The following is a 22,049-nucleotide window of genomic DNA, read 5'->3' on the forward strand; positions in this document are numbered from 1 at the left end:
ACCTCTCCTCTGGTCGAATTCGCTGTACAGAGCTACAGTGGGCCAGATAGCCAGGAAGATCAGACCCTGCTTGGGTTTTAAGGAGCGCACCTTTTATTCATTGGTTTGCTCTTCTGCTGGTTTCTTCCCTGGGTGGTGCAGGACCCTTCATTCTCCCTGCTTCGTGTCAGTCCGACAGTCGCTTCAAGAAACTTGAGCCTGCTGGAACTACCAGGAACGTGCCCCTCAGCTACAGCTTCCTCTCCGTTTTAAGGCACTGTGCAAATCCGGTTGTTCGTTCCGTTCAGCCGCAGGGAAAGTGTGTGAAATCTTTCTCCAATCTGTGCGAGGGATTGCCCTTCTCTTCTCTTTGAACTAACTTTTCTACCAACCAACCTCATCCGCAATCCGTGGCACGAACTTTACTGCAAACTACCCTGAACCGTGTGATCTTGAGCAAAAGACTTTTGACCTAGTGACTTTGGCCTTAAGCCTTTTTTTCCCTGATTCTATCACTGTAGTTCCTCTTGCTCAATTGCCCTGAGTACTTACCTGTTCGTGTGGTTCAATTTCTGCCTAACTTTGTCTTTCCCTCCCTTTTGAATTTCTGGAGTGCCATTTTGCTCCCACTTCATTTTGTGAGCTTAACTTGTCTGGAATTTATGGGAGTGGTGTGGTGTATTAAGATTGTGATTTTTAAACTGCTTTATGATAGGGAAATGTTATATAACTAAACAGTAAATAAATGGATATTCTTTTACTTGGAAACCTTGAGTCAGTGTTTGCTTGAATCATAGTAATTGCTGTGCGCTGTGTAACTATTTGATACTGCTCACTTGCTCACTTGCCATCGCTACCACTTTACTGTGTAGTACAGACTTGTGCCAAAGGTGAATTTGTACTGTCACTTGTAGTCTTAATTGTGTGTGGTGTTCCCAAGGGGTACTGCATATAATTCTGCCTAACATTTACCATCTCTGCAGGACACTAGATTAGATCCCAGTGGACACATTAATAATATACTTGTTTGTGACAGTGACCAACAACAGGTGCTTGTAGTTTTTCTCATGTTTAATTCAGCGGGGTCCTTAAGGGAACCATTCACAATGGACTGGACTGGGCTAAAACATTTGTGTATGCTTATACATTGTACTTTTTCCAAGTATTTCTGAACATGGGGAGCTCAACATGCAAAATAGGCTCAATGTGCAAATTAGTTGTGGAACTCACATTTACTGGCACTGTCCATAATGTATCACGTTAAACATATAGGGCCTCATTACGAGTCAGGCGTTAAGGGGTTAACGGCGCCGTAAACGGCGCCGACCCTTAACGCCTGATTACAATGTCCCATAGCGCCATGGTGAGTTTAACGCCTGCTTTTTGCAGGCGTTAAAATCCATGGCGCTAATGGACCATGGTGCTAATTACGCCACCGTAATTTACGGTGGCGTAATTAGCGCCTTCCCCATTCCCATTATGCCCTATGGGGCAAAAATGGGATGGGGAAGGGTAAAATGGGAAATGGGGATTTACCGCCCCACTCACCTTGGAATGGGGCGGTAAATCCGCCATCCACCATGGTGTAAACGTGGTTTACACCATGGTGGTAAGGGTACGACCCAGGCGGTAACTTACCGCCTGGGTCGTAATGAGGCCCACAGTGTAGACAGTGTTACTCACAATGTAATGAAAAGTGCTACTCCATCACAATCTGGCTGCCTTCAACTTATCAGCCTGGCTCCTGATTCCCCAGAGTATGGGCATCTAAATGTACCATGCTGGTACATGGAAACATTGGACATTGCATACCCGGAACAAATAAAACCAATTACTTTTACAAATGGAAGAGGTTTTGTTTCTGGTATGCAGTCCCGAACTGAGCCATTTGCCTGCTAAAAGATATCCTGCCAAACCTTCTACAGCAGGTGTAATTGAGTGTAAAGTATTCTTCAATAAGAGTTCATTAGGCCGCAATTTTGCGGTTCAACAAATAATTTTGAGCAGGAAACTGTTCTACCATCTCCTAGTTGAGGATTCTCCAGTTAAAATGCTAGCACAGGCCAGCGAGCTGTACAGCTATGGAGAGGACTGTGGCACTCAACAGGCTCATGTCTGGGCTCTTCAAAACAATATGTTCTGCAAGAATGAAATATGTCACTTGATAGCAGTATACATGCTTTGTTATTGTATACATGTTTCTAATATCAATATCAGCATGCAGAATGAGCAAGATTGAAGCTTTCTCAACATCCATTATTCCTTCCAAAGATTATTTCTTGATTGAATCAACAGATTCTACCCCTTCAACAAATTCTGTCCATGTTGTCCAAACTACGCCCATTCATCCCCATATTGTCCCCCATGTTGCCTCCATAACAGTAAAAGGAAGTTTTTAAGGTTGCAGGGATTAAACAGTTATTGCTTCCTTGCTATTAATTGAAGCCTGTTATCTTCTATGTTATGTGAGTTGAAAGTGTGTTTTTAGATCTCTGCTGCCCAGGATTTGGAGAAGGTAGTGTGTTACAAGAGTTATCTGTTATAGCTTATAGTGTACTTTGGTTAGGTCAGAAAATAATCTTTTAGAGGAAGCAATAAGAACATAAGCTGTCTGCCAACTGAACACAAGTAAGAGAAGGTTGGAACGATGAATTTTGGTTTCAATGCTAATATCTGGTTTTCCTCACAAATTGCCTACTGTCACTCTATGAGAAGAACCTAGACTGGTCTGTCATATATTTGCAATATAAATACATTTCTACATCCGGTCTTGTCAAATGGTAAAGTTTACATATGAAATATATGCAAGTGGTACATCCACATCTCATAAAAATGTTGAATAAAAATAACTCAAACTCCTTCTCGTGGTTACAATTGTTGTGTTAGCAGGGGGCAAAATGGGAAAAAGGCAAGTTACCTGCTGCAGCCAATGTACCTCCAATCGCTTTGGCTGGGGCTCCATTAAAATATGGCAAAATCACAAGTGAAGTTTGTAAACTCTGCCTGAGCATAAACACCTCAGTATAGTAAATACATTAGGAGAAGGTTATCAGAATCTTTGGCTGTCAATTCTCATGGTGGAGTAATGGATAGAGCGACCCTGAACATTCATGTGTGGGAAGCAACAGCATTCCTCGTAACCGCACAATGCAGGCACATTTTATAACAAATGAAGTGGTACATACTGTTTACATCATTGCTGTTTGTGCAATTGTTCAAAAAACCCAACACTCCAAGAGCAAAACGGAGCAATGGATAGGGTATTCCAGCACAATATTACCTTTGTGGGTTTGGTTTAGACTATGGGTGTTGCCTGATTGCGTTTAAGGTAATTTAAAATGTTTGTTAACTCTCTAGAGTTGGTTGTGCTGTACAATACAAAGGAACATATTGAGAATTGTGGGTATAGATATTTATGTCCTGCTGTCATTTGAAGTACTGTTTCACAGTAAAAGTTCTACCATGTATTTAAAATATAATTAATGTAAAGATTACTTTTAAACATCACAGTTATGCATTCTGTGACATACTTTGCAGTTGGTTCTCCTGGCAGTACCGAGCGTGCAGCAGATGGTCAAAGACACACGATAAACCCAGCAGGGATGCCATTTGCCTGCTTAGCACTGAGCAACTTCTGTAAAGATGGCTGAATGGATATCTTTACGGGACACCTTTACAGCTGCGAAACAGTGTGTACCTTTGGCATCAAGTTTTTGTTCTCACCCTTCTATGACTTTGGGTATCCTTTCACAGGTTCTTGATGCACTTTCACATTCAGATTTACTCTTCACCATTTTAACTTATCTATGATCTATTTCATGCTTGGACCTTTTGGGCAGCCACAGACCTCTGAAATGTGGGGCCAGGCAGGTAAATTAGTGCTTGCTTCTGAAAATCATTTTAGTGCCACTTGTGGGAACTCTGTACTTGACTTAAGCATAGGCATGTTTAATATTGTAAAATGATGCATCATTTTTAACCTTTACTTTTCAAATGGATTGTGTCCTCCCACGTATTCCTCATCTTTGATACTCGTTATCCAGCTTCAGCATTTGTTTTTCCGGCAGAAGTCGTTGTGCGTTGATGGCGTTGACTCGATGTCCCACAAAGGTTTGTGTCTTGAGGATGATGTCATCTAAGGGCTATAGAGCACATGCAGCGCCCATTGGCTTCAGTGCCGTTTTTTCTGTGAATGCTTTAGCTTTGAGAAATACGGCACGCATCTTCACTTTCGCAACGACTTCGTTATTTCGAAAGAGAATTGAGTAAATGTCTTCTTCGTTGACTCCGACAACCCCGAAGACTGGGTTCAAAAAGTGTTGTGATTGTGGGTCAAAAATGTAATTGCCCGATCCACATCGCATATGTTTGTGGTGCTTCAGGGTAGACCTTAACACCTTGGACCGCTCCAAGTGCCAGTCAATGACAGGAAAGGCCTTGAAGGAATGAAAGGGGAAATTGAAAGTAGGTTGAATCCCTATATCTCTTACCCCGACCAAAAAACCTTCCACCGATGAGTCGAGAGTTTCGACTCTCCTCGGAGGAAGAAGGTTAAACGGTCGAGATCGAGGAGTGGCTCTCACCACTCCTCATCATCCTCGAAGAAGTCTAGGAGAAGGCACCATAGGTCGCCTTCCTCGACTTCATCATCAGACGCGTCACCTGAGAGGGTATCTTGCCCAACTAAAATTCACTCCGGCCGAGTGGGAGGACTTCAGAGCAGAGATGCTCAAATAATTTCCAAAAAAGAAGCCTCCAAGCCGTGCTCCTACCACGCCTTCGAATGAAGCCGGGAAGGAAAGGGCTTGACCTAAATCCTGCACGCCTATGAGCCCAGGACGAAGGACAGATCCACATTGGGGGCCACCAAGGCCTCGACCTGATGATGAAACATCAAAGGATCAGTCGAGCTGAAAGCATAAGTCGAGGTCGTCAACTTCACCAACACCTTCGACACCGGCATCGCCTTCGACGCCAGCCAAACCATTGACGTCGACGTCAATGCGGAAGGCATCCACGCCAGCTGCGCCATCATTGCCAGCTGCGCCATTGACACCGAGCACCCCACTAAAACCTATGGCGCCAATGAAAAAAGGTTTGACTACTCCTTCAGCGGTGAATCCATTGTTTGTAAAACCCCTCATACCTGAGAAAACCTATGTACCTCTGACAAAAAAAGACTATTTTAAGTCTCTTACTTCTGTTTATGAGGAGGATGAACAATCAGATGACGGGGCTCAATTTTGCCTACAATATGGTACGCCAAATGTACCCAAGAGTTTTATAGCAGAGGAGATAAGGTTGAGAGTCCTCTTTGACAACCTACAGACAGCAAGTGGGGTGGACACCTCACCTGAGTTGGAGTGGAGTTTTGGAAACCAGAGGCTGTGGAGCATGCTAATGCATGCTACAGACAACTAATGTCCATGGTAGTGGACTACATGGGGTGGAGTAGGAGGGACCTCAGTCCGATCCTATATTTCCATTTCATATTGCCTTGCAAAAAAGGATGACAACGAATTGGGAAACACCGGAAACTAATCAGGCTGTAAATAAAAACATGACCAAGAAATACCGCCCTTCCAGTAGTGACCCCGACTACATGTTGAAATACTCCACTCCAGAGAGTCTGGTGGTGCAGGCAGTTACTGCAACATCTAAGCAAGCGGCTCACCCTACCATCCCTCCAGATAGGACGACAAAAGAGTAGATGGATGGGCAAGGAGGGTATTTTCTGCGGGGAGTGTGGCATTCAAATCTGCCAACTCCATATACTTTCACTATATGGGACTGCATTTCCATGGCGGCAGAGCACATTCCCGAAGGGGATGAAAGAGATAGGTTCTTATCCATAGTTAGAGATGGCAAAGTCACACTTCAGTCACACTCTTCAATCAGGTCTGGATTCTGCTGACAACATCAGCAGAGCCATGGCTACTAGCACCGTTATGCATGGGTTTGCGTGGTTGCGGAAGTCGGGTTTTGCACCAGATGTGCAATCCAGGCTTGCAATCCAGGCTCTCAACATGCCCTTTGACGGGTCTTACCATTTTGGCAAGAAGGTGTCATGACCACTGTGAGGGGGCACAAGTTGTGCCACAAGCAGGCTCCCACCGAACCCTGAGGGCCTTAAAACCACTTCAAAAGCCCTCCTGGAGCCAGTCCTGGCACCTTTGGCACCAGGCTCATGTTTAGGAAGGAAGGGCTGTTCAAACTAGGTCCCATTTATGTACATGGGCCTTTAAACCCAACATAGAAGCACCCACACAGTCTAGTTCTAAGAACCAAGCCATGCGGTCTAGTGTTTTGGGTGTGGCAGGCCTGGAACTACTTTCCCTGGTACTACTTTACCTGGGCTATATAAACCACACCCTGACTGCAGAACATGCTTTGTGTTATTCTGCAACCAGCAGCGTGACGCTCCCTGTGTCCAGCTCCTGGTCTTCAGCATTTTCCTGTATTCTGTCTTACCTGAGAAAACACCATCCAGCACTCATCATCTCAACTGGGCTGCAATCTGTGGAAACTGAGAGAAGAAGAAACATCACACACCTGTGAGTACTAGCTTAAGGACTTCCGGCGAACCGCTACCACAGCTGCTGATCGAACATTGCGACCTGCAATACGAGAAAGGAATAAACAATATTAGAACACACACTTCCAAAACATCGAATTCCATCAGTCTTACCTGAATTCCATCGCGCTACGACACACTTCCATCCGGAGCACCACAGCAACATCTGCAAAGGGAAAGAGACATATTCAGGTTCGCTTTCAATATTAAACAACCGCACAGCACTGTACTACCTTAATGGATTCCGGGGACCTGTTTTTCATTGCGCTTTCATCCACTCGCAGCACCACAGTGGCCTGTGAGGAGAAGAAGAAGAAAGCACAGGTTAGCTTCAAAAGACAATAAAGGCACTGCGTTTCGCGTTTTCTCTTACCTAGAAATGTGCCTCTCCATCCGGCACGCCAGCATCAAGATCTTCGCACCCGAAAAGAAGGAGATAAAGACATTAACGAATTCCCACCATAAACAGAACAAAGACTTACAATTAACAAACCTACCTGCCTACCAGCAGATTCGGGGTCACAGCAGGCCTGGGCCCAAGGAAGGCGTACTGCACCAGGGAAGCAACTCGGGCAGCTCGCCAACAAACGTCAAGCGCCCCTGCACAAGAAACGCAGGACAGATAGCTCACCCTTCAAATAACTAAGGTGAGAAAAGAACCCAGTGGGAAGGGAATCGGTCAGAGAGAGGTGCGAGATTCACCCATTAGAGACCGTTATCACAAATCCTCCCTTCTGTAATTGCAGATTCATTATTCAGCACTGGGCAACTACGCATCCAGGGTTCCAGCTCTCAGAGTCTTCCAGACGCCCCCGGGGATATCAGGTGAGCGTAACACAAGGCTGATGAGAGTCTTGAGGGGCGGCAGCCACATCTTTAGGTGCCGCTATTAGGCAACCTCAGCCTTTTTGACCTAGTGGGCAACCTTGGAGGGGTAGATCTTTTAGCTACTTCTCCTCAGTTGGAAGGGCGAGAGGAATGGCTGGTCGAAGGGGCCAAAGAAGATTTCCTCGTGGTGGACGAGGAAGAGATACAAAGCCAGCTCATGCAGGGGCATCTTTAACATCTGCCAATGTATCAGCCGCCTCAAAACCTCTCTCAGTTCTTGAGTCTCAATTCACCAGTCGTAGGCAGACTGTCTCAGCATCTACAAGAATGGCGAGACATTACTTTGGATGCTTGGGCTTTGGCAGCTGAAGCTTACGGTTACTGCCTTCCTTTAATACTCAGACCTTGGAACAATTCACCGGGGAACCACTCTTCACCAGGGATTCCAGATCTGCTCCTTGTGTAGGAAATTTTAACCCTACTAGAGAAAGGCACTATAGAACTGGTGCCTATAGTCGAGAGGAACAAAGAGTTGGTAATATACTTATTTCCTAATACCCAAAAAAGACAGAGGACTGAGACCCATCTTGGACTTGATATACTTGAACAAGTTCCTCAGGAAGGACAAGTTCAATATGGTCACACTTTCTCAGATCCTTCAGGCCCTCCAAGTCCAGGCTTAGATGGTGTCATTTGTCATTGGACCTTCAGGATGCTTATTTTCATGTGCCAATCCATCTCAAAAATAGAAAATACCTGAGGCTCGCCGTTGGCGGTTCTCGTTATCCGTTTTGAGTTCTGCCTTTCGGGCTGACCTGCACCTGAGGGTTTTCAACAAACTGATGGTGATAGTGACATCGAGTCTCAGGAGAGGGGGGAATTCACGTCTACCCTTATATGGACGATTGGCTGATCATGGCGCGTTCTCCCGAACAACATCTCCTGCCACTCCCTTCACAGACTGGGCTTCTCCCTCAATTACAAGAAGTCCCATATGACACCTTCTCAGAAACTCCAATTCATCAGAGCTGTTCTGGATACATCCTTGGGAAAGAGCTTGCCACCCGAGGTGAGGGCTCAAGACAAAATGGTCACCAAATTTCAAAATGCCCAGTGTCTACCGACCTTCGATTTTTTTGAGGTTGCTTGGCCTCATGGCATCCTGCATTTTTCTGGTGCCAGAGGACCTTCTGAGACTGAGATCCCTTCAATGGGCTTTTAGAACTCAATGATCGCAATTCTCAGGAAAGTCAGCGGTCGTTGGTCTAAACTATATATCAATCTTTTGGAACTTAGGGCAATCAGACTAGCGTTGAAGGCCCTTCTGCCCTTTGCACAGGGAAGGAATGTGCTAATAATGAGGAGCTGAAGGGTCACTACCACTGTGCAGAGAGGCAATGCAGCTCTGGTTCTGGGCAATTCAAGAAGGAATCTCCCTATCAGCAGTTCACCTAGCCCAAGAGGAGAACACAGCAGCGGAAGCTCTGAAAAGGCAGTGCACAGGCCCCCACGAGTGGGAAATAGATCAGGAAGTCCTTCAAGAGATCTTCATCCTTTGGGGTACCCCTCTAGTGGATCTGTTTGTGACTGGTGTCAACCACAAGTGAGAACTATACTGCTCCTGAGAATTTCCCTCAAGAGGAGCTCTACGAGACGTGTTTGTGGTGGACTGGGAATATTCACTCCTGTATGAGTTTCCTCCAGTCCCTGTCATTCCTCATGTGATCAGGAGGTTGAGAAGGTTTGTGAAACACATGATCCTAATGGCCCCAGATTGGCCCAGGAGGACGTGGTACCCGGACCTTCTGGACATGTCCATCTGTCCTCCAATATGTCTTCCACAAAGAGAGGACCTTCTCTCATGAGAGGAGGGTCGGGTTCCCCATCGAGAGGTCAAAACACTCAACCTTCATGCTTGGTTTCTGAAATGCTGAGATACAATTATTGGGACCGCTCGGATGACGTAATGGTGATCTTGCTGTCGGCCAGAAGGCCAGCAACAAAGTCTTTGTACCGTTGCTGTTGGAATACATTCCTCAACTGGTGCAGAGAGAAGAATGTAGATCTTTTTCTATGTGAAAGACTGGATGTTTTATCCTTTCTGCTATCTCTAGCCAATCTGGGCCTCCAGATTGGTACTATTAAAGGATATTTGGCAGCACTGACCATCTTTAAGCGCTCGTCAGATGAATTTTCATACTTCACTGGTGACATCATTTCTAAAGGATCTCACCAATGTGTTCCCCCCATCTCCATTCCAGGTTCCAGTTTGGGATCTTAATTTGGTTCTAAAATGTCTAATGTGTGCACCTTTTGAACCTTTACACTCATGTCCCTTAGGTTGCTAACCTTTAAAACCATTCTATTGGTAGCTCAGCACTTTCGTCCAAGCCACCCTTTATTATCTTTCATAAGGATAGGGTAGTTCTACAGTTAAAACTTAATTTTTACCAAAAATAATTTCTGATTTCCACATAGGACAAAAACTTTGTTGTCTTCTTTCTACCCCCGCCACCCCACCCTCATCCTAGCAAGGAAAAGGAGAGGTTACATAGGTTGTAACCTGAGACAGTTTAAAGCTTTTATATATCTAGACTGTCAAAACTATGTATTGATGATCAACCTTTCATTGGCAATACGGGCCACAAACTGGGTCAGGCTGTTACTCAACAGACCTTATCCAGATGGATCATTCTGGCAATTTCAGAATGTTACAGGCTGTCATGGAAGGTTTAAGGGCCCATTCCACTAGGGGCAGGACTACCTGTACAGCCCTGCAAAGAGGTGTACCGATAATAAGTATTTGTGAAGCAGCAACGTGGTCTACTATCCACACGTTCACAAAGAATTACTGCCTGGAATCTTCCCTAGGTCAGGATGGTAGCTTTGGAAAAGCAGTCTTGCAGTCGGTTCATGAAAACCATTAAAATCAAATTCTACTCCCTCCACCAAATCAAACACTGCTTTGGGAGTTTATCAAAGATGAGGCATACGTGGGAGGACACAATCCATTTGAAGCACAAGTTACTTACAACTTCCGCCCCTGTATTCCTCATCGCCCCCATCCTACCCCACAGTAGAATTTCCCATGCTATTACAGCTTTCGTTCCTTCAAGGCTGAGTATGGTCATTCCCGTGGTTATGCGGGTATTTATACCGTAAGGGAAAAAACCTGAAATGAAGCAAACGGGCACTGCACATGTTATATATGCCTGCGATGACATCATCTTCGAGACTGCGTCCCTCGAGGGACATCAAGTCGACGCCATCAACCCACAAAGCACCCTCTGCCGAAATCTTTTTTTCAGAAGCAGCTGAAGCTGGATAACGAATATCAAAGATGAGGAATACGTGGGAGGAACATCCAGTTGAAAGAATGTTACCAGGTGTAAGTAACTTGTTATTCTGGAGTGAAAACCCTGATTTTTGTAACAGTTTAAAAAATGTATGTTGTGTATTTTAATATAGAAGTGATTGCTTAACACAGTGTATATGTGTATTGATTAGAAGGAACTCCAAAGATAATGTGAAGTGGCACCAATAAAACCAATGCGGTTTTGGCTGTTTTGCATATTAAAGAGCATGTTGGCAAGATAACGACCAAAGAGCTTTATATCTGTCATATATATCTGTGAGAGTTGTAGGACTGAATCACTAAATACCCAAAGCACCCTGTATTTGTTACGTGTTTCCTTTATAAACAAAAGTCACCCTAACAATAAAGCTTTTGTAAATATCAAGCATATATACATCTTTGGCTGTCAAAGAGTACTAACTGCTAAAAGCAGTGTTGCAGATCATCCAGACTTATTTTTATATTTAAAAAATGCCAACCAGTAAATTGAAAATAAACTGCAATAAAATGCTTTTAGTCTGGCAATCTGTCAGCCTTGTTGTAAATACGTCTATGCCTGTAAACCTAGGGTATAGTTTTGAAGAGAGATGAATGATTGACTGTGTTAAAGGCAGCAGCGATAAAGTAGGATGATGATAGAGGGAAGGTGGGATTGATAGGTAGCGCAGTTGTAAGTAGGAGACATGGGTTAGCACCGTTTCTGTGGAATAATTGCACTGAAACTGACTAGAGGCGGTATCTAAGTCCATGATTTCCCGAAAAGGACTAAGGACTAGGAAAACAGTACTGACTTTGGTAAGTAACATTCACTTTCTATGAGTGGGCTGTGGACACTTGAATACCATACTCAATCTTCCCTTTCAAACATGACAATGTTGGCAGTGCATTCATCTAATCAACCTTTTTATTACAGGGCTGTTTTCTTCCATTATGCGAGACATGGCTAATATTTCCCACGATGGTCCAAAATGGATTATTTTAGATGGGGACATAGATCCAATGTGGATTGAGTCTTTAAATACTGTCATGGACGATAACAAGGTGAGAAATCCAACAGTTTCTGTGATACATTATTTTGAAAAAAAATTCCTGTTAACCTTTCTTCTGTAATCATTTCACCTGCAAGTTTTAATTAAATGATTTCCTGTACTGTGCGTTTACATTTGTTAGCATTCTCTTTCAGGTTCTCACCCTAGCTAGCAATGAGCGAATTCCATTAAATGCTACCATGCGTCTTGTGTTTGAGATCAGCCACCTGAGGACAGCAACTCCTGCAACAGTGTCAAGAGCTGGCATACTCTACATTAACCCAGCAGATCTGGGCTGGAACCCGTGAGTAAAATATTTCATTTATTTTTCTGGTACTCAGGTTTGTCAAACTACTTTTTCTTTTTTTAATTGTATATGGTTTATTAAAACCTTTAGCAAGTCTCATCAGCTTTACAACCATAGACATACGTATATCATATAAATCCATTTCATCATATTTCACTACTCCAGATCAGTCCCCTGAGCATTCTCCTATATTTAGGTAACGTTTGCCTTAGTCGGAAATTTGGTTAAAACTATTTCCACAAATTTCATTGCTGCTAGGATCATGGTTGTGTTTTCCCCTATCACGAGCAGGTTCCACCATTCATGTGCTGTTAATGATTGACTCTGATCGATGAAATGTGACAAGTGTATACTTCTTAGATGTACAGGGTTTGGACTCTCCACCATTAGGTGGTAGAGGGATTCAGTCACTTCTTTCCCGTCACAGAATCTACACCATGGATCTGGATTCTACCAGTATCTTTTCTTCTGAAAGACTTCTCCAGTTGGTAGTATGTTCAATATAAACCGCAAGAATAGGTCACGGTAGTGTTTGGAAGGAAACTTGATCAGATACATTTGTGTGCAATTAATAGCTCATCTTTCGTGTGCGAGTGTGATAGTTAAGACACGTTTTGCTCTTGTTTGTTGCATGTTTATCCAATCTTGTTCTTTTCATTTTTTTACTTTATTTTGGGATTTTGTCTCAGAGTATCAGCTCTTGTTCCTATGTACTCCAGCCAGCTCGTGCATCTATTTTTCCAGTTTTTAAAAGGTGCTCTCTGTTTTCACACTGTGAAGATCTAATGATGTCAAATGGCGGGAGATCATCCGTCATTACACATTTTCTATGAAATGACAGGGTTTTCCAGGGAGTTATGGATTCCAGTGAGTGTAAGCCCAGCTCGTATGTAATTCTAGGCACAGGGAGCCACTTTGGTAATCCTAAAACATGCCTTCAAAAGAGACTTTCTAGTGTCGCCCTTGTCTGCTATCAGAGGTTAAGGAGGGTCTCTGCGCCATATGTTATGATTAGTTGGACTTTTATTTAAAAAGTATGAGGGGTACCATTGTGCCAATCGTTTGTTTTTTTGTCTTAATACTTTGTACCATATGCTTTCATTTATGGTATGGTTTACTAAGACTCCTTGTTATGCCCTATTGTCTCCCTTGGTCTCTGGAGGGCGATTGGTCTAATCAGATATACTCCTCCTAAGGTGGCGCCCAAGGCAACAGGCACCACTCCAGTCTCTGTGGTGCTCACGATCGTCGCTCCGCCCACTTTCCAGGGAAATAGTTATCAGGTTCTGTAGCACCACGGACTACGTGTCTGTACTATTCTAAGTGATTGCTCCGTAAGTTTAAATCTAGGCTTCACATCTTATTCTGTTCTGTTGTATGCTATCTAACTGCTTTCTATTTCCCTACACAGCCCACACACTCTCCACAAACATGCGTTCTTGCTTTCCTACGACCAGCACAATCTCTTCCTGTAACGCCAGCCCGTTCCCTAGCAACGGTATAGAATCCGAACACTCACTAAGCCAGTAGTTCTTCCATGAACCCAATTCTATGCTAACCCTTACTTTGTGCCATAGATTCATATACTCAGGACTTTGTTCGGCACACTTTCCCGAAGCCTAATCAGGTTCCTTCCCGGTATGCAGGCAGGTTTTCTTTCTGAAAACACTGTTGTCTGCTCTAGCTCACTGACTTCTGAATTTCTCAGCCTATAGTTCCGACAACGCTGTTTTCGGCAAAACCTTTCTGCAGATATTGCAGATATGAGCTATTGGAATTGAAGACACCACAACCACAGGGTTTTCTTCCCCAGAGGGTTTACCTGAGGCAACTGGGTTACCTATTGCTGTGTATAAGCAGGGGGAACTCAGGTGCAGCGGGGAAGGTCTTAAAAACAGCATTTTGCTCATTTTTATCCAGGTTAGTGTCTTCTTACTTATTACTCAAAGCTTAGTTCATGGTTGTTTAACACTCCTAAGTATACGATTGACTCCCCTTGCATAAGTCTTTCTCCATGCGTTGTCCATATACATTTTCTTTTGTTTTTGTGTTTTCTTTGGTTCAAGGAAGCAATTCTAAAATACATGTCTTTTGGATGTTTACTTTTAGATCGTTGACATCAGTGTATAACATGAAGTTGTTCAATCTACGTTGCAATCCGTTTGTGTTTGGTCCATTATGACCAAGTCATCTGCGTAGATAATCCACGTTACGTGTTGATTCTGGATCTTGGAAGGAAAAGCTTGTACACAACTCTTAAATTCTTGTAAGTCAGATAGATATAGGTTGAATAATGATGAAGCTAGAGGGCACACTTGTTTTAAGCCTTGATGCGTGTTAATTTGTTGAGTGACATCTCCCTGTCTGGTCAGTCTAACTTCAGTAGAAGTTCTGAGTATAGGGCCATGATGGCATCCAGAAGGGAGGTTAGACATCCCCAATTTTGTAGTTTCCACCATAATTTTTCTCTGTTGACGCTATTGAACGCCTGTTTCGAGGTCGTTTTATTTTGGATTGCTCGAGTTTTAACAGATTCAGAAGAAATAGCTTCAAGGAGGTTCCCACTCCTTTCACTAATCCTGTTTGACTGAGATCCATGCCTCCGCTCACCGCAGCCAACTTATTTAGATCTCGGAGCAGTATTGAGCCAAAGACTTTGGTCATGATGTCGAGAAGGGCGATAGGTCGATAGTTTTGCAGGTCTTCTCTGTCGCCCTCCTTAAATATTGGTATTATTACAAATCTTTTCCACAGGCTTGAAATTAGTTTAGTTTTAAGATTTGTTTGAATAGGATCAAAATGAATTCTGCCAATCGCCCCTGTTCTTCTTTTAGCATGCTGTTAGTAAGGCCATCTGGTCATGGGACCCCTGATGAGCTGAGTTTGCCAATGTGTGTTTCGATGTCTTCTCTATCACACTCGATTTCCCATTCTTTTTTTGTCTGTGGTAATTCCATTTTTTGGTGTTCCTGCTTTGACTGCAGATAGGATGGTGAAGTATGTTACCCATGCATGCTCTGATATTTTGGAAACTTGTAAGGCCAGTTGGTTGGAGCCATCGCTGTTGATAAGTTCCCACAGGTTTCTCGCGTTCTGACTACTGGACACTCTTAGCATTTGTTCGGCGTTGTTTTGATATCCATGGGCTCTGGAGGAAATTAGCCAGTTTTTATATTTTGTTTCCTTTTTCTCACGAGTAGATAGCTCTCTGGATGTGTCAGGTATCTTATCTGCCTTTGATCGGAGCACAAGATCTTTTTTGCTTTAACTACTTCCAAATCATACGTATGTTTTGATGTATGTTTCAGCTTTTGCTCGGTTTTCGTAGGTTCTTGAAATTGATGCAGTATCCACGTGTATTACGGGCTCTCATTTGATTCTTTTAGTACGTGGTCAAACGTGTTAATCATTGTGGTGATCTCAGTCTGTTTCGTCCATGCGCGACTCGTAGCGGGACGTTAAAATGAGGTCTGGATTTCGCCATTACAATGTTACATGTGGCTTCAAGTAGGTTATGGTCACTTGTTGTCATTTGCACAGTTTTACATTGGTCTATTATTTGTAGGCAGTTGGTAGCGACAAAGATGTAATCTAAGGTTGCTGTTTTCTCACCTCTTGACCAGGTCCACTTGGCTGGGATGTCTCCTCTAGTTTGGGCATTTAGCATGTGTATGTTCTACTCTGAAATTTCTTCTGCCCATTTAACAGCTTTTGTGTGCAAACTTGTCTTTGGCATATGGTTTCCTTGTTCATTTATACGTCCTTTGTGCGGGTCTTGACACAGCAATATGTGTGGATCTTCGTATGATGCTAATACTTCATCTAGTTCGTCCACTATTATTGTGATAATTTTTTTTTATTTATTGGTTTTTATATAGCGCAAAATCACCCGAAGGCCTCAGAGTGCTCACAAAGATGAACGTTACATAGAACAGATAGCAGGAAGCAGGGCGTGGACCAGAAGCAGGCGACATGAATTACTCAGTGCCACCATCAAACAACCACGTCTTAAGTTGTTTTTTGAATATGTTTATTGTTGCAGAGTTTTTTAATGACAACGGAAGTGAGTTCCAAATCTTAGGAGCCCAAAAAGTGAACCTGGTACTACTGATTGCTTTGAGAGTTTGGCGAGGTTGTAACAACTCAAAGTTACTGTTAGATTGCAAATGTCTCCTGATAGGTGCTTCCTGTATTTTATCCGAGAGGTATTTCTGAGCCATCCCAGACAGACATTTAAAAACAGATACAGCACTTTTACATTTAATTTGTTGTCCAACTGGCAAACAGTGAATATTTCTCCTGGCTGCTGATACCTTGGAGTATTTCCTTAATCCATTGACTGCTCTAACAGTTCCATTTTGGATGGTCTGCAACTTGCTTATCTTGGACTTAGAGGTGCCCATCATCAGGCTGTTGCAATAGTCAAGTTTAGAGTTAACGATTGCACCAGCTATTATAGCCAAGTTGGGCTTCGATAAGTATGGGCGAATTTGCCAAAGGAGGTTAGAGAATAACGCACAGGTAGATTTAAGGTAAGATGTATGTCTTTTGTAAGAGAGATGAGAATCCATGTAGATCCCTAGGGTCTTTACATGTTCAGAAACCTTGATAATACTTTTGTTAATTTTAAAATTAAGATACTTACCAACAATCATTAACTCGGTTTTGGCTTCATTAAGAGCGAATGCGTTAGAATAATGTTTTATATGAGCACTTGTCTGGGTTAAAATATAGAATGAATATGACCATTACTGTTTTCTCCAGGTTGCCATTAGTCTGTTGTTCAATGACCGTTATTTGAATGAAGAGATTAGGATTTGTATTCTCTCTCACAGTCAAGCCCTCACCCCTCTTAACAAGTTTGAGCAAGGCAGAGTAGGGTCTGCCAGCTCTTACTTTTTGAGCGCTGTTGAGGTAACAATCATATCTCTCATAGAGAGGGATCGTCCTGAGCCACGTTTCCTGGAGGCATAGAATGTCATATTTTTCTAATCCTAAATCTTTGGTGTTGAATAGTTGTATAATAATTGTATAAAGCCATGGGAGTTCCAAGATCTGATTTTTAGAGCCCATTGATTGGGCTGCTCATGGCTCTAATGATGATGAATGTTTGATAGAGCTCTTGACATCCACAACCAATCTTGGTTGTTTGTTTCTGATGGGTTTAGCTCTACTTGTCTCTCTGCCATAAGGGCGGTGGACAGGTCATTGCTCAGTCGTATTTCCAGAAACGGCAGGTTTTGGGGCATTTATTTTTAAATTATGACTTTTTGATTGTTGATTTTCACTTTTATTTGCTTGATGTTTGTTTGTTCTTCGTGACAGACTTGTGTCTCGGGTAGCCTTAGGCATCACTTCTAGCGCTGAGTTGCTCTAGTCCATGAATTCAAACCCTAGCGCTAGAAAGCTTCTCGCCACTTTCAAGAGGGCATCTTTAATTAATGCAGATTCCAGTTGTAAAATCAGCTAGTCTATTCTGTGTTCATTTTTAAATTGTACCACCTTGATGTCGTCTGATTTTATATATCTCAATTTTGGACAGTTGTGAATCATTTTTATGATGTTTCTTCGATTTAGTATTAGGTTGTCTTTGACGTGTAAAATTCTCTCAACCACTAGAAGATTGTTGTTCATGTTATCTGAGCTAGCTCTGTGTTTGTACTGTAGCCTATAATCAGGTCTGGGTCTTCTTTTGATTTCCTCTTATGTTTCTTCAATTTAGCTTCTGCAGCCACTCGTTTCTTTTCAAGGGTTAAGAAATCACTATAATGCCCATCCAAGAAAGATGTTTTTTTTTGGCTTGTCAGGTGTTTTTTTTTTTTGTCTAAGGCATGGACACAGTACTTACTGTTGTTCTTGGAATCATTTGGTTACGTGATTCATTTATTTCCTCCATGTCATCTGATTCCAAATCCTCGTCATAATATGAGACTTCTTCGAGAAGGGCTCTGATTTGTTCCTCTTCTATGGTTTCTTTCACTGATGTTTGAGAGTGTCCCCTGGTGATGCTTCTGTCTCTGGGGGCCGTTTCATTTTTGAATTTGTTATCTTTGAGAGAAGGGTGCATGTTTTTTGTTGTTGTTTGTTGCAGGCATTGTGGTGTTTGTCATCTGCATTCTGCTGTTTCCTCTGCTGTGCTATTGTGGAGTGGTTGGTATATTCCGCATGAAGGCTCTTGATCCATTGGATTTGGGTTTTTGCGCTTTTTGGTTGATTTTTGTCTTCCTTTTGTTGTTGTCAATGGGGGGTATTTTGACTTGCCGTTCCCAACATTTCTGTTTTTTTTCCAAATATAGAGAATTGTTTGGACACGCTGGTGTTCTGTGTATGTGGCATGGGGTTAATGGGATCAATCAGGATGACTGTGGATTAATTTGACTGGCCAGCTGTTGTGGCCACTCTAGATGAATCTTCGGCCAAGGACTGTTGGGTTTCTTTCGTTATTTGATTACTCTGAGTATGTGTGTCAGGTCTGAATCCCAATATTTGCATGTGATGGGGGCCTGATTGGCAGTTTCTGTTTTTCTAGGCTCGGGGCTAGTATTTGTTCTCTCATGGTTGTTTCAATCTGGTTTTTCACATGTATGCTTTGTTTGTGTTGAGCAGGTTTTTAGCTCCTTCGTTATAAGTTTAGCTGTTTTGTGACTATTTGTTTGAGCTCTCATCCATTTGCAATTTTTAAGCAGGGTGGTCATCAATCTGGTTTTGTCGCATTCTTCGCACCTCACCAGGTCACGTAGTCTGTTTTTCCACATTTGCGATGTTTCTGCCTCTAGGTCAAGTCTGTTGTATACTTTGGCAATTGTTTTCTAAGAAGGTCAATTTTGTATGTGTCATGGCCAATAGGGACGCCTGGTCTTTTACAGTATCATTTAGTGCTTCATACAGTTTGGTGAAGGTTGACAGTGATATTGGGAGTGCTGTCATGATGTTATTCTGTAGTTGAGTGGTTGCTTCAACCGATAGTTGTAGGTTGTGATTTGGTTGGTCGCAAAGGAAGACCGAGAAATGTTCATACTCGCCTTCTATTTCATCATTCAGACCTATACTCAGAGATACGTTTCATTTGTTATGTTGGAATAATGGACACAAGGTGAGGTTTAGTTATGCATCACATTAGTTGTGGGTTTTGGTATGCACAGATATTGGTTAGTGTGCCGTATTGCTGTCATAGAAAATTTGGACAGTTGCTTTGCACACATTTTGAAAGGAGGATGAGGACCCACCTCATCAACGTCGGTCACCATGATGTTGTCGGCACTCGCATCCTCGTCTAAGCAACGTGACTTTTTGCGGCTCTGGTCACAGGACTTCCCACTGACATTTGGTTATGCTCTTTTCAGTACGCCGGTCACACCGAAACCACTGATGACTACAAAAGACCACTTGTCTTCCGACTCCGTGCTGTGCTCCGTCCTGAACTGCTGTTTTCATGAGTGTTCAGGGAAACGCTGCACAGAGGCTCTGCCTTCCAATAGTAGCCACAGTAAAGAGACTGGGACACCAACACCACACTAGAAGACCACTCGTCTTCCCGCTCAGCATCGCTCAGCGCTGTACTCCTGTTCTTATGAGAGCTCAGGGTAACGCTGCACATAGACATGGGCCTCCCTGAGGTGGAAGGCCCAGGGGCATAAGTGGGGTTTGTTGTGGGACCGGCTAGGTGCTTGCCCTAATTAGCATGCTCATGACAGGGAGGGCCATCAGGACCCTAGCACAATGGAGTTCCAGACAACTGGGAGCCCGAGACGGTAGGGGAGGTGGCAGGGGCAAGTGACAGCAGGATGTCACTGCCCCTGACACCCCACATCAAAGGTCCCCCTTCCCATCCGGACGGACGTGGAGGCATGGGCCCTTTGATGATTAAAGAGTGGCTACCTTGCCCCAGGCCAACTGTGTCCTATAATTGAGGTGGGCACGGTAGCCCCACCATCTATTGATCCCTGCCCTGACTCCTACGGGGGCTCCCGCAGCCAAGCGAGGTTAAAAAATCCACCCCTTCCATCCCGCTTACCAGGAAGCTTAAACACGAAAGGGGCCAAGTAGGAAAATCAGAGTAAAAGAAAACCCTTTAAATAGGCCATGGAGCAGATAGGAGAGGTATTCACAGGAACAATCAAAGCACAAAGCTATCTTATAACTCAAAGAAAATAGCTGAACAGCAATGGTGGTCTGTTAAACTAGGAAAAGGGGGAAGACAACAGAAATCCAGGAACAACCCATTAAGAAGGAAAGGACTGATACAGGTAAAAGACAAACGCCTACCAATAAAAACAATTAAAATAACCCAGCAAAACACAGGTTGACAAGCTGGAGCAAAGTATAACCACATAAACTGGAATCCAGTTGTGAGAGCCCAAGCTCAAGAATCCACCACTGAGGACATAAATCATGACGCCTCGCAAGGGGCTAATCCCAATTGGATCACAGAGCGAAGGGTATACAAAAATTTGCCTTAGAAATAAGGTGGAAAGGTACATGGCAGGTGCGGAAAGGAAACATTCTTCTCTGTAAGGCATGGGAAGGACAATGCCCCAAAAAACAGGAAGCACATGTGATGCAAGCGGTAGCTCGAGCACCCTCCTCTGAGGATAAATAATTAATAGCGCCTCGCAAGGGGCCATATCACAAGTGGATCAGGGAGCAAAAGGTATGCCGACATACATTGGGTAAAGGCAACATGCTGCCCACAAGGGGTTCAAGGAAAAGACATGTCCCAAAAAAGAACTCAAAGTTAGTTGGAGGCAATCCTAAGCTCGAGAATCCACCTCTGAGGATACAAAAGAATGGATTGCGCCTCTCAAGGGGCCACATCACAAGTGGGTCAGTAATGGCACACAAAAGTAAGCGCAATGCACATAACTCTCCAGCTCACAAGGAAAGAACAAGTACGAAGAAAAGGAGTCAAGACCATAGCAAAGAAAGAGTGTTTATTGCAAGAATACTGATGGAAAGAAGAATGCCAGTGATAAAGGCAAGGGAGGCATCTTGAAAGTAAATTTTAAATACAAAGAAGATAAACCAGACACAGTTCACACGCTGGGTTCACACAACGTCACAAGCTTTTGTATGAAGGTCGGCAGGGATCAGCCTTGAGTTGGCCCTACGTGGGAGTAAGGCCCCCACTCACCTGATCCTCTGTTCCCCAAAATATTTGTTGTTTATGGTTGGTTTTCTTTGCACCATAGATCTTGTTATAATAAAGCTAGTGGCCAAAGTTTGTCCACCTGACATCTTGTTTGGCCTCCTCCTTTCTGGTACTGTCATTACTGTCATTAATGCCATCACTGCCATCTGGGTCACCTTGCATGTCCCCCCCCCCGCACTTAAAAATGTCCAGGCTTAGAGGCTCTGTCTTCCAATAGTAGCCACAGTAAAGACACAGGGACACCAACACCACACTACTAAGATTTTATAGATCCTTGAAAATGTAGGGAGAGCGCCAAAAACTATGTTCATCCAGTATTAGCTCTCTGTTGAGACTGCCATGCATAACTTTATCCCATGCACCAGACAAAGATTTCTTTAGTACATTAAAATGAAAAATGCAGGACTTTACAATAAATGTTGTGGTCTATCACTGTCATTACGATAGGCCATTTCCCTGGCTAATGACAGTATTAGGCAGACGCAGCTCCTGGGAGTTGGAGCTATCTCCTGACAGATGTTTCAGCACATGTTCTGGCGGCGAACTCCTCTTCAGAAGTTGTGTTATAGTGTTTACTTTTTCTTTTCTTACTCCTATGTCCCATCCCCTTTAATCCAGATTGATGGGAGTATTGCACCACAAACAACTTCCCATTTAAATGTATTGCGTGCCCAACCACGCTGACAGCTCCCACCAGCCTAGCCGTTCAGCCATATTTACTGTTCAAAGGGGCTGAACGCTCTATGAACCGCTGCATCTTTTTTCTTTTGTTGCTTAAGCTTCTCTTCATAATAACACAATTTACCTCCTGCGCCTTCTACAGCGGGAAA

At 43.4% G+C, this 22,049-nt stretch overlaps 1 protein-coding gene across 1 annotated transcript in view; it reads left to right on the top strand.

Annotated features, from left to right (window-relative positions):
* The window catches only part of DNAH17 (dynein axonemal heavy chain 17), an 8,024,690-nt gene that overhangs the window by 4,663,819 nt on the left and 3,338,822 nt on the right, over positions 1 to 22,049 (top strand). Inside the window, exons 42-43 of the mRNA XM_069655242.1 lie at positions 11,650 to 11,777; positions 11,920 to 12,068. Of these exons, the coding sequence (XP_069511343.1) occupies positions 11,650 to 11,777; positions 11,920 to 12,068 (277 nt within the window). The remainder of the gene's footprint in view (positions 1 to 11,649; positions 11,778 to 11,919; positions 12,069 to 22,049) is intronic.

The sequence above is a fragment of the Ambystoma mexicanum genome, chromosome 3q, assembly GCF_040938575.1.
Source record: "Ambystoma mexicanum isolate Mex_15411 chromosome 3q, UKY_AmexF1_1, whole genome shotgun sequence".
NCBI classification, from domain to species: Eukaryota; Metazoa; Chordata; class Amphibia; order Caudata; family Ambystomatidae; genus Ambystoma; species Ambystoma mexicanum.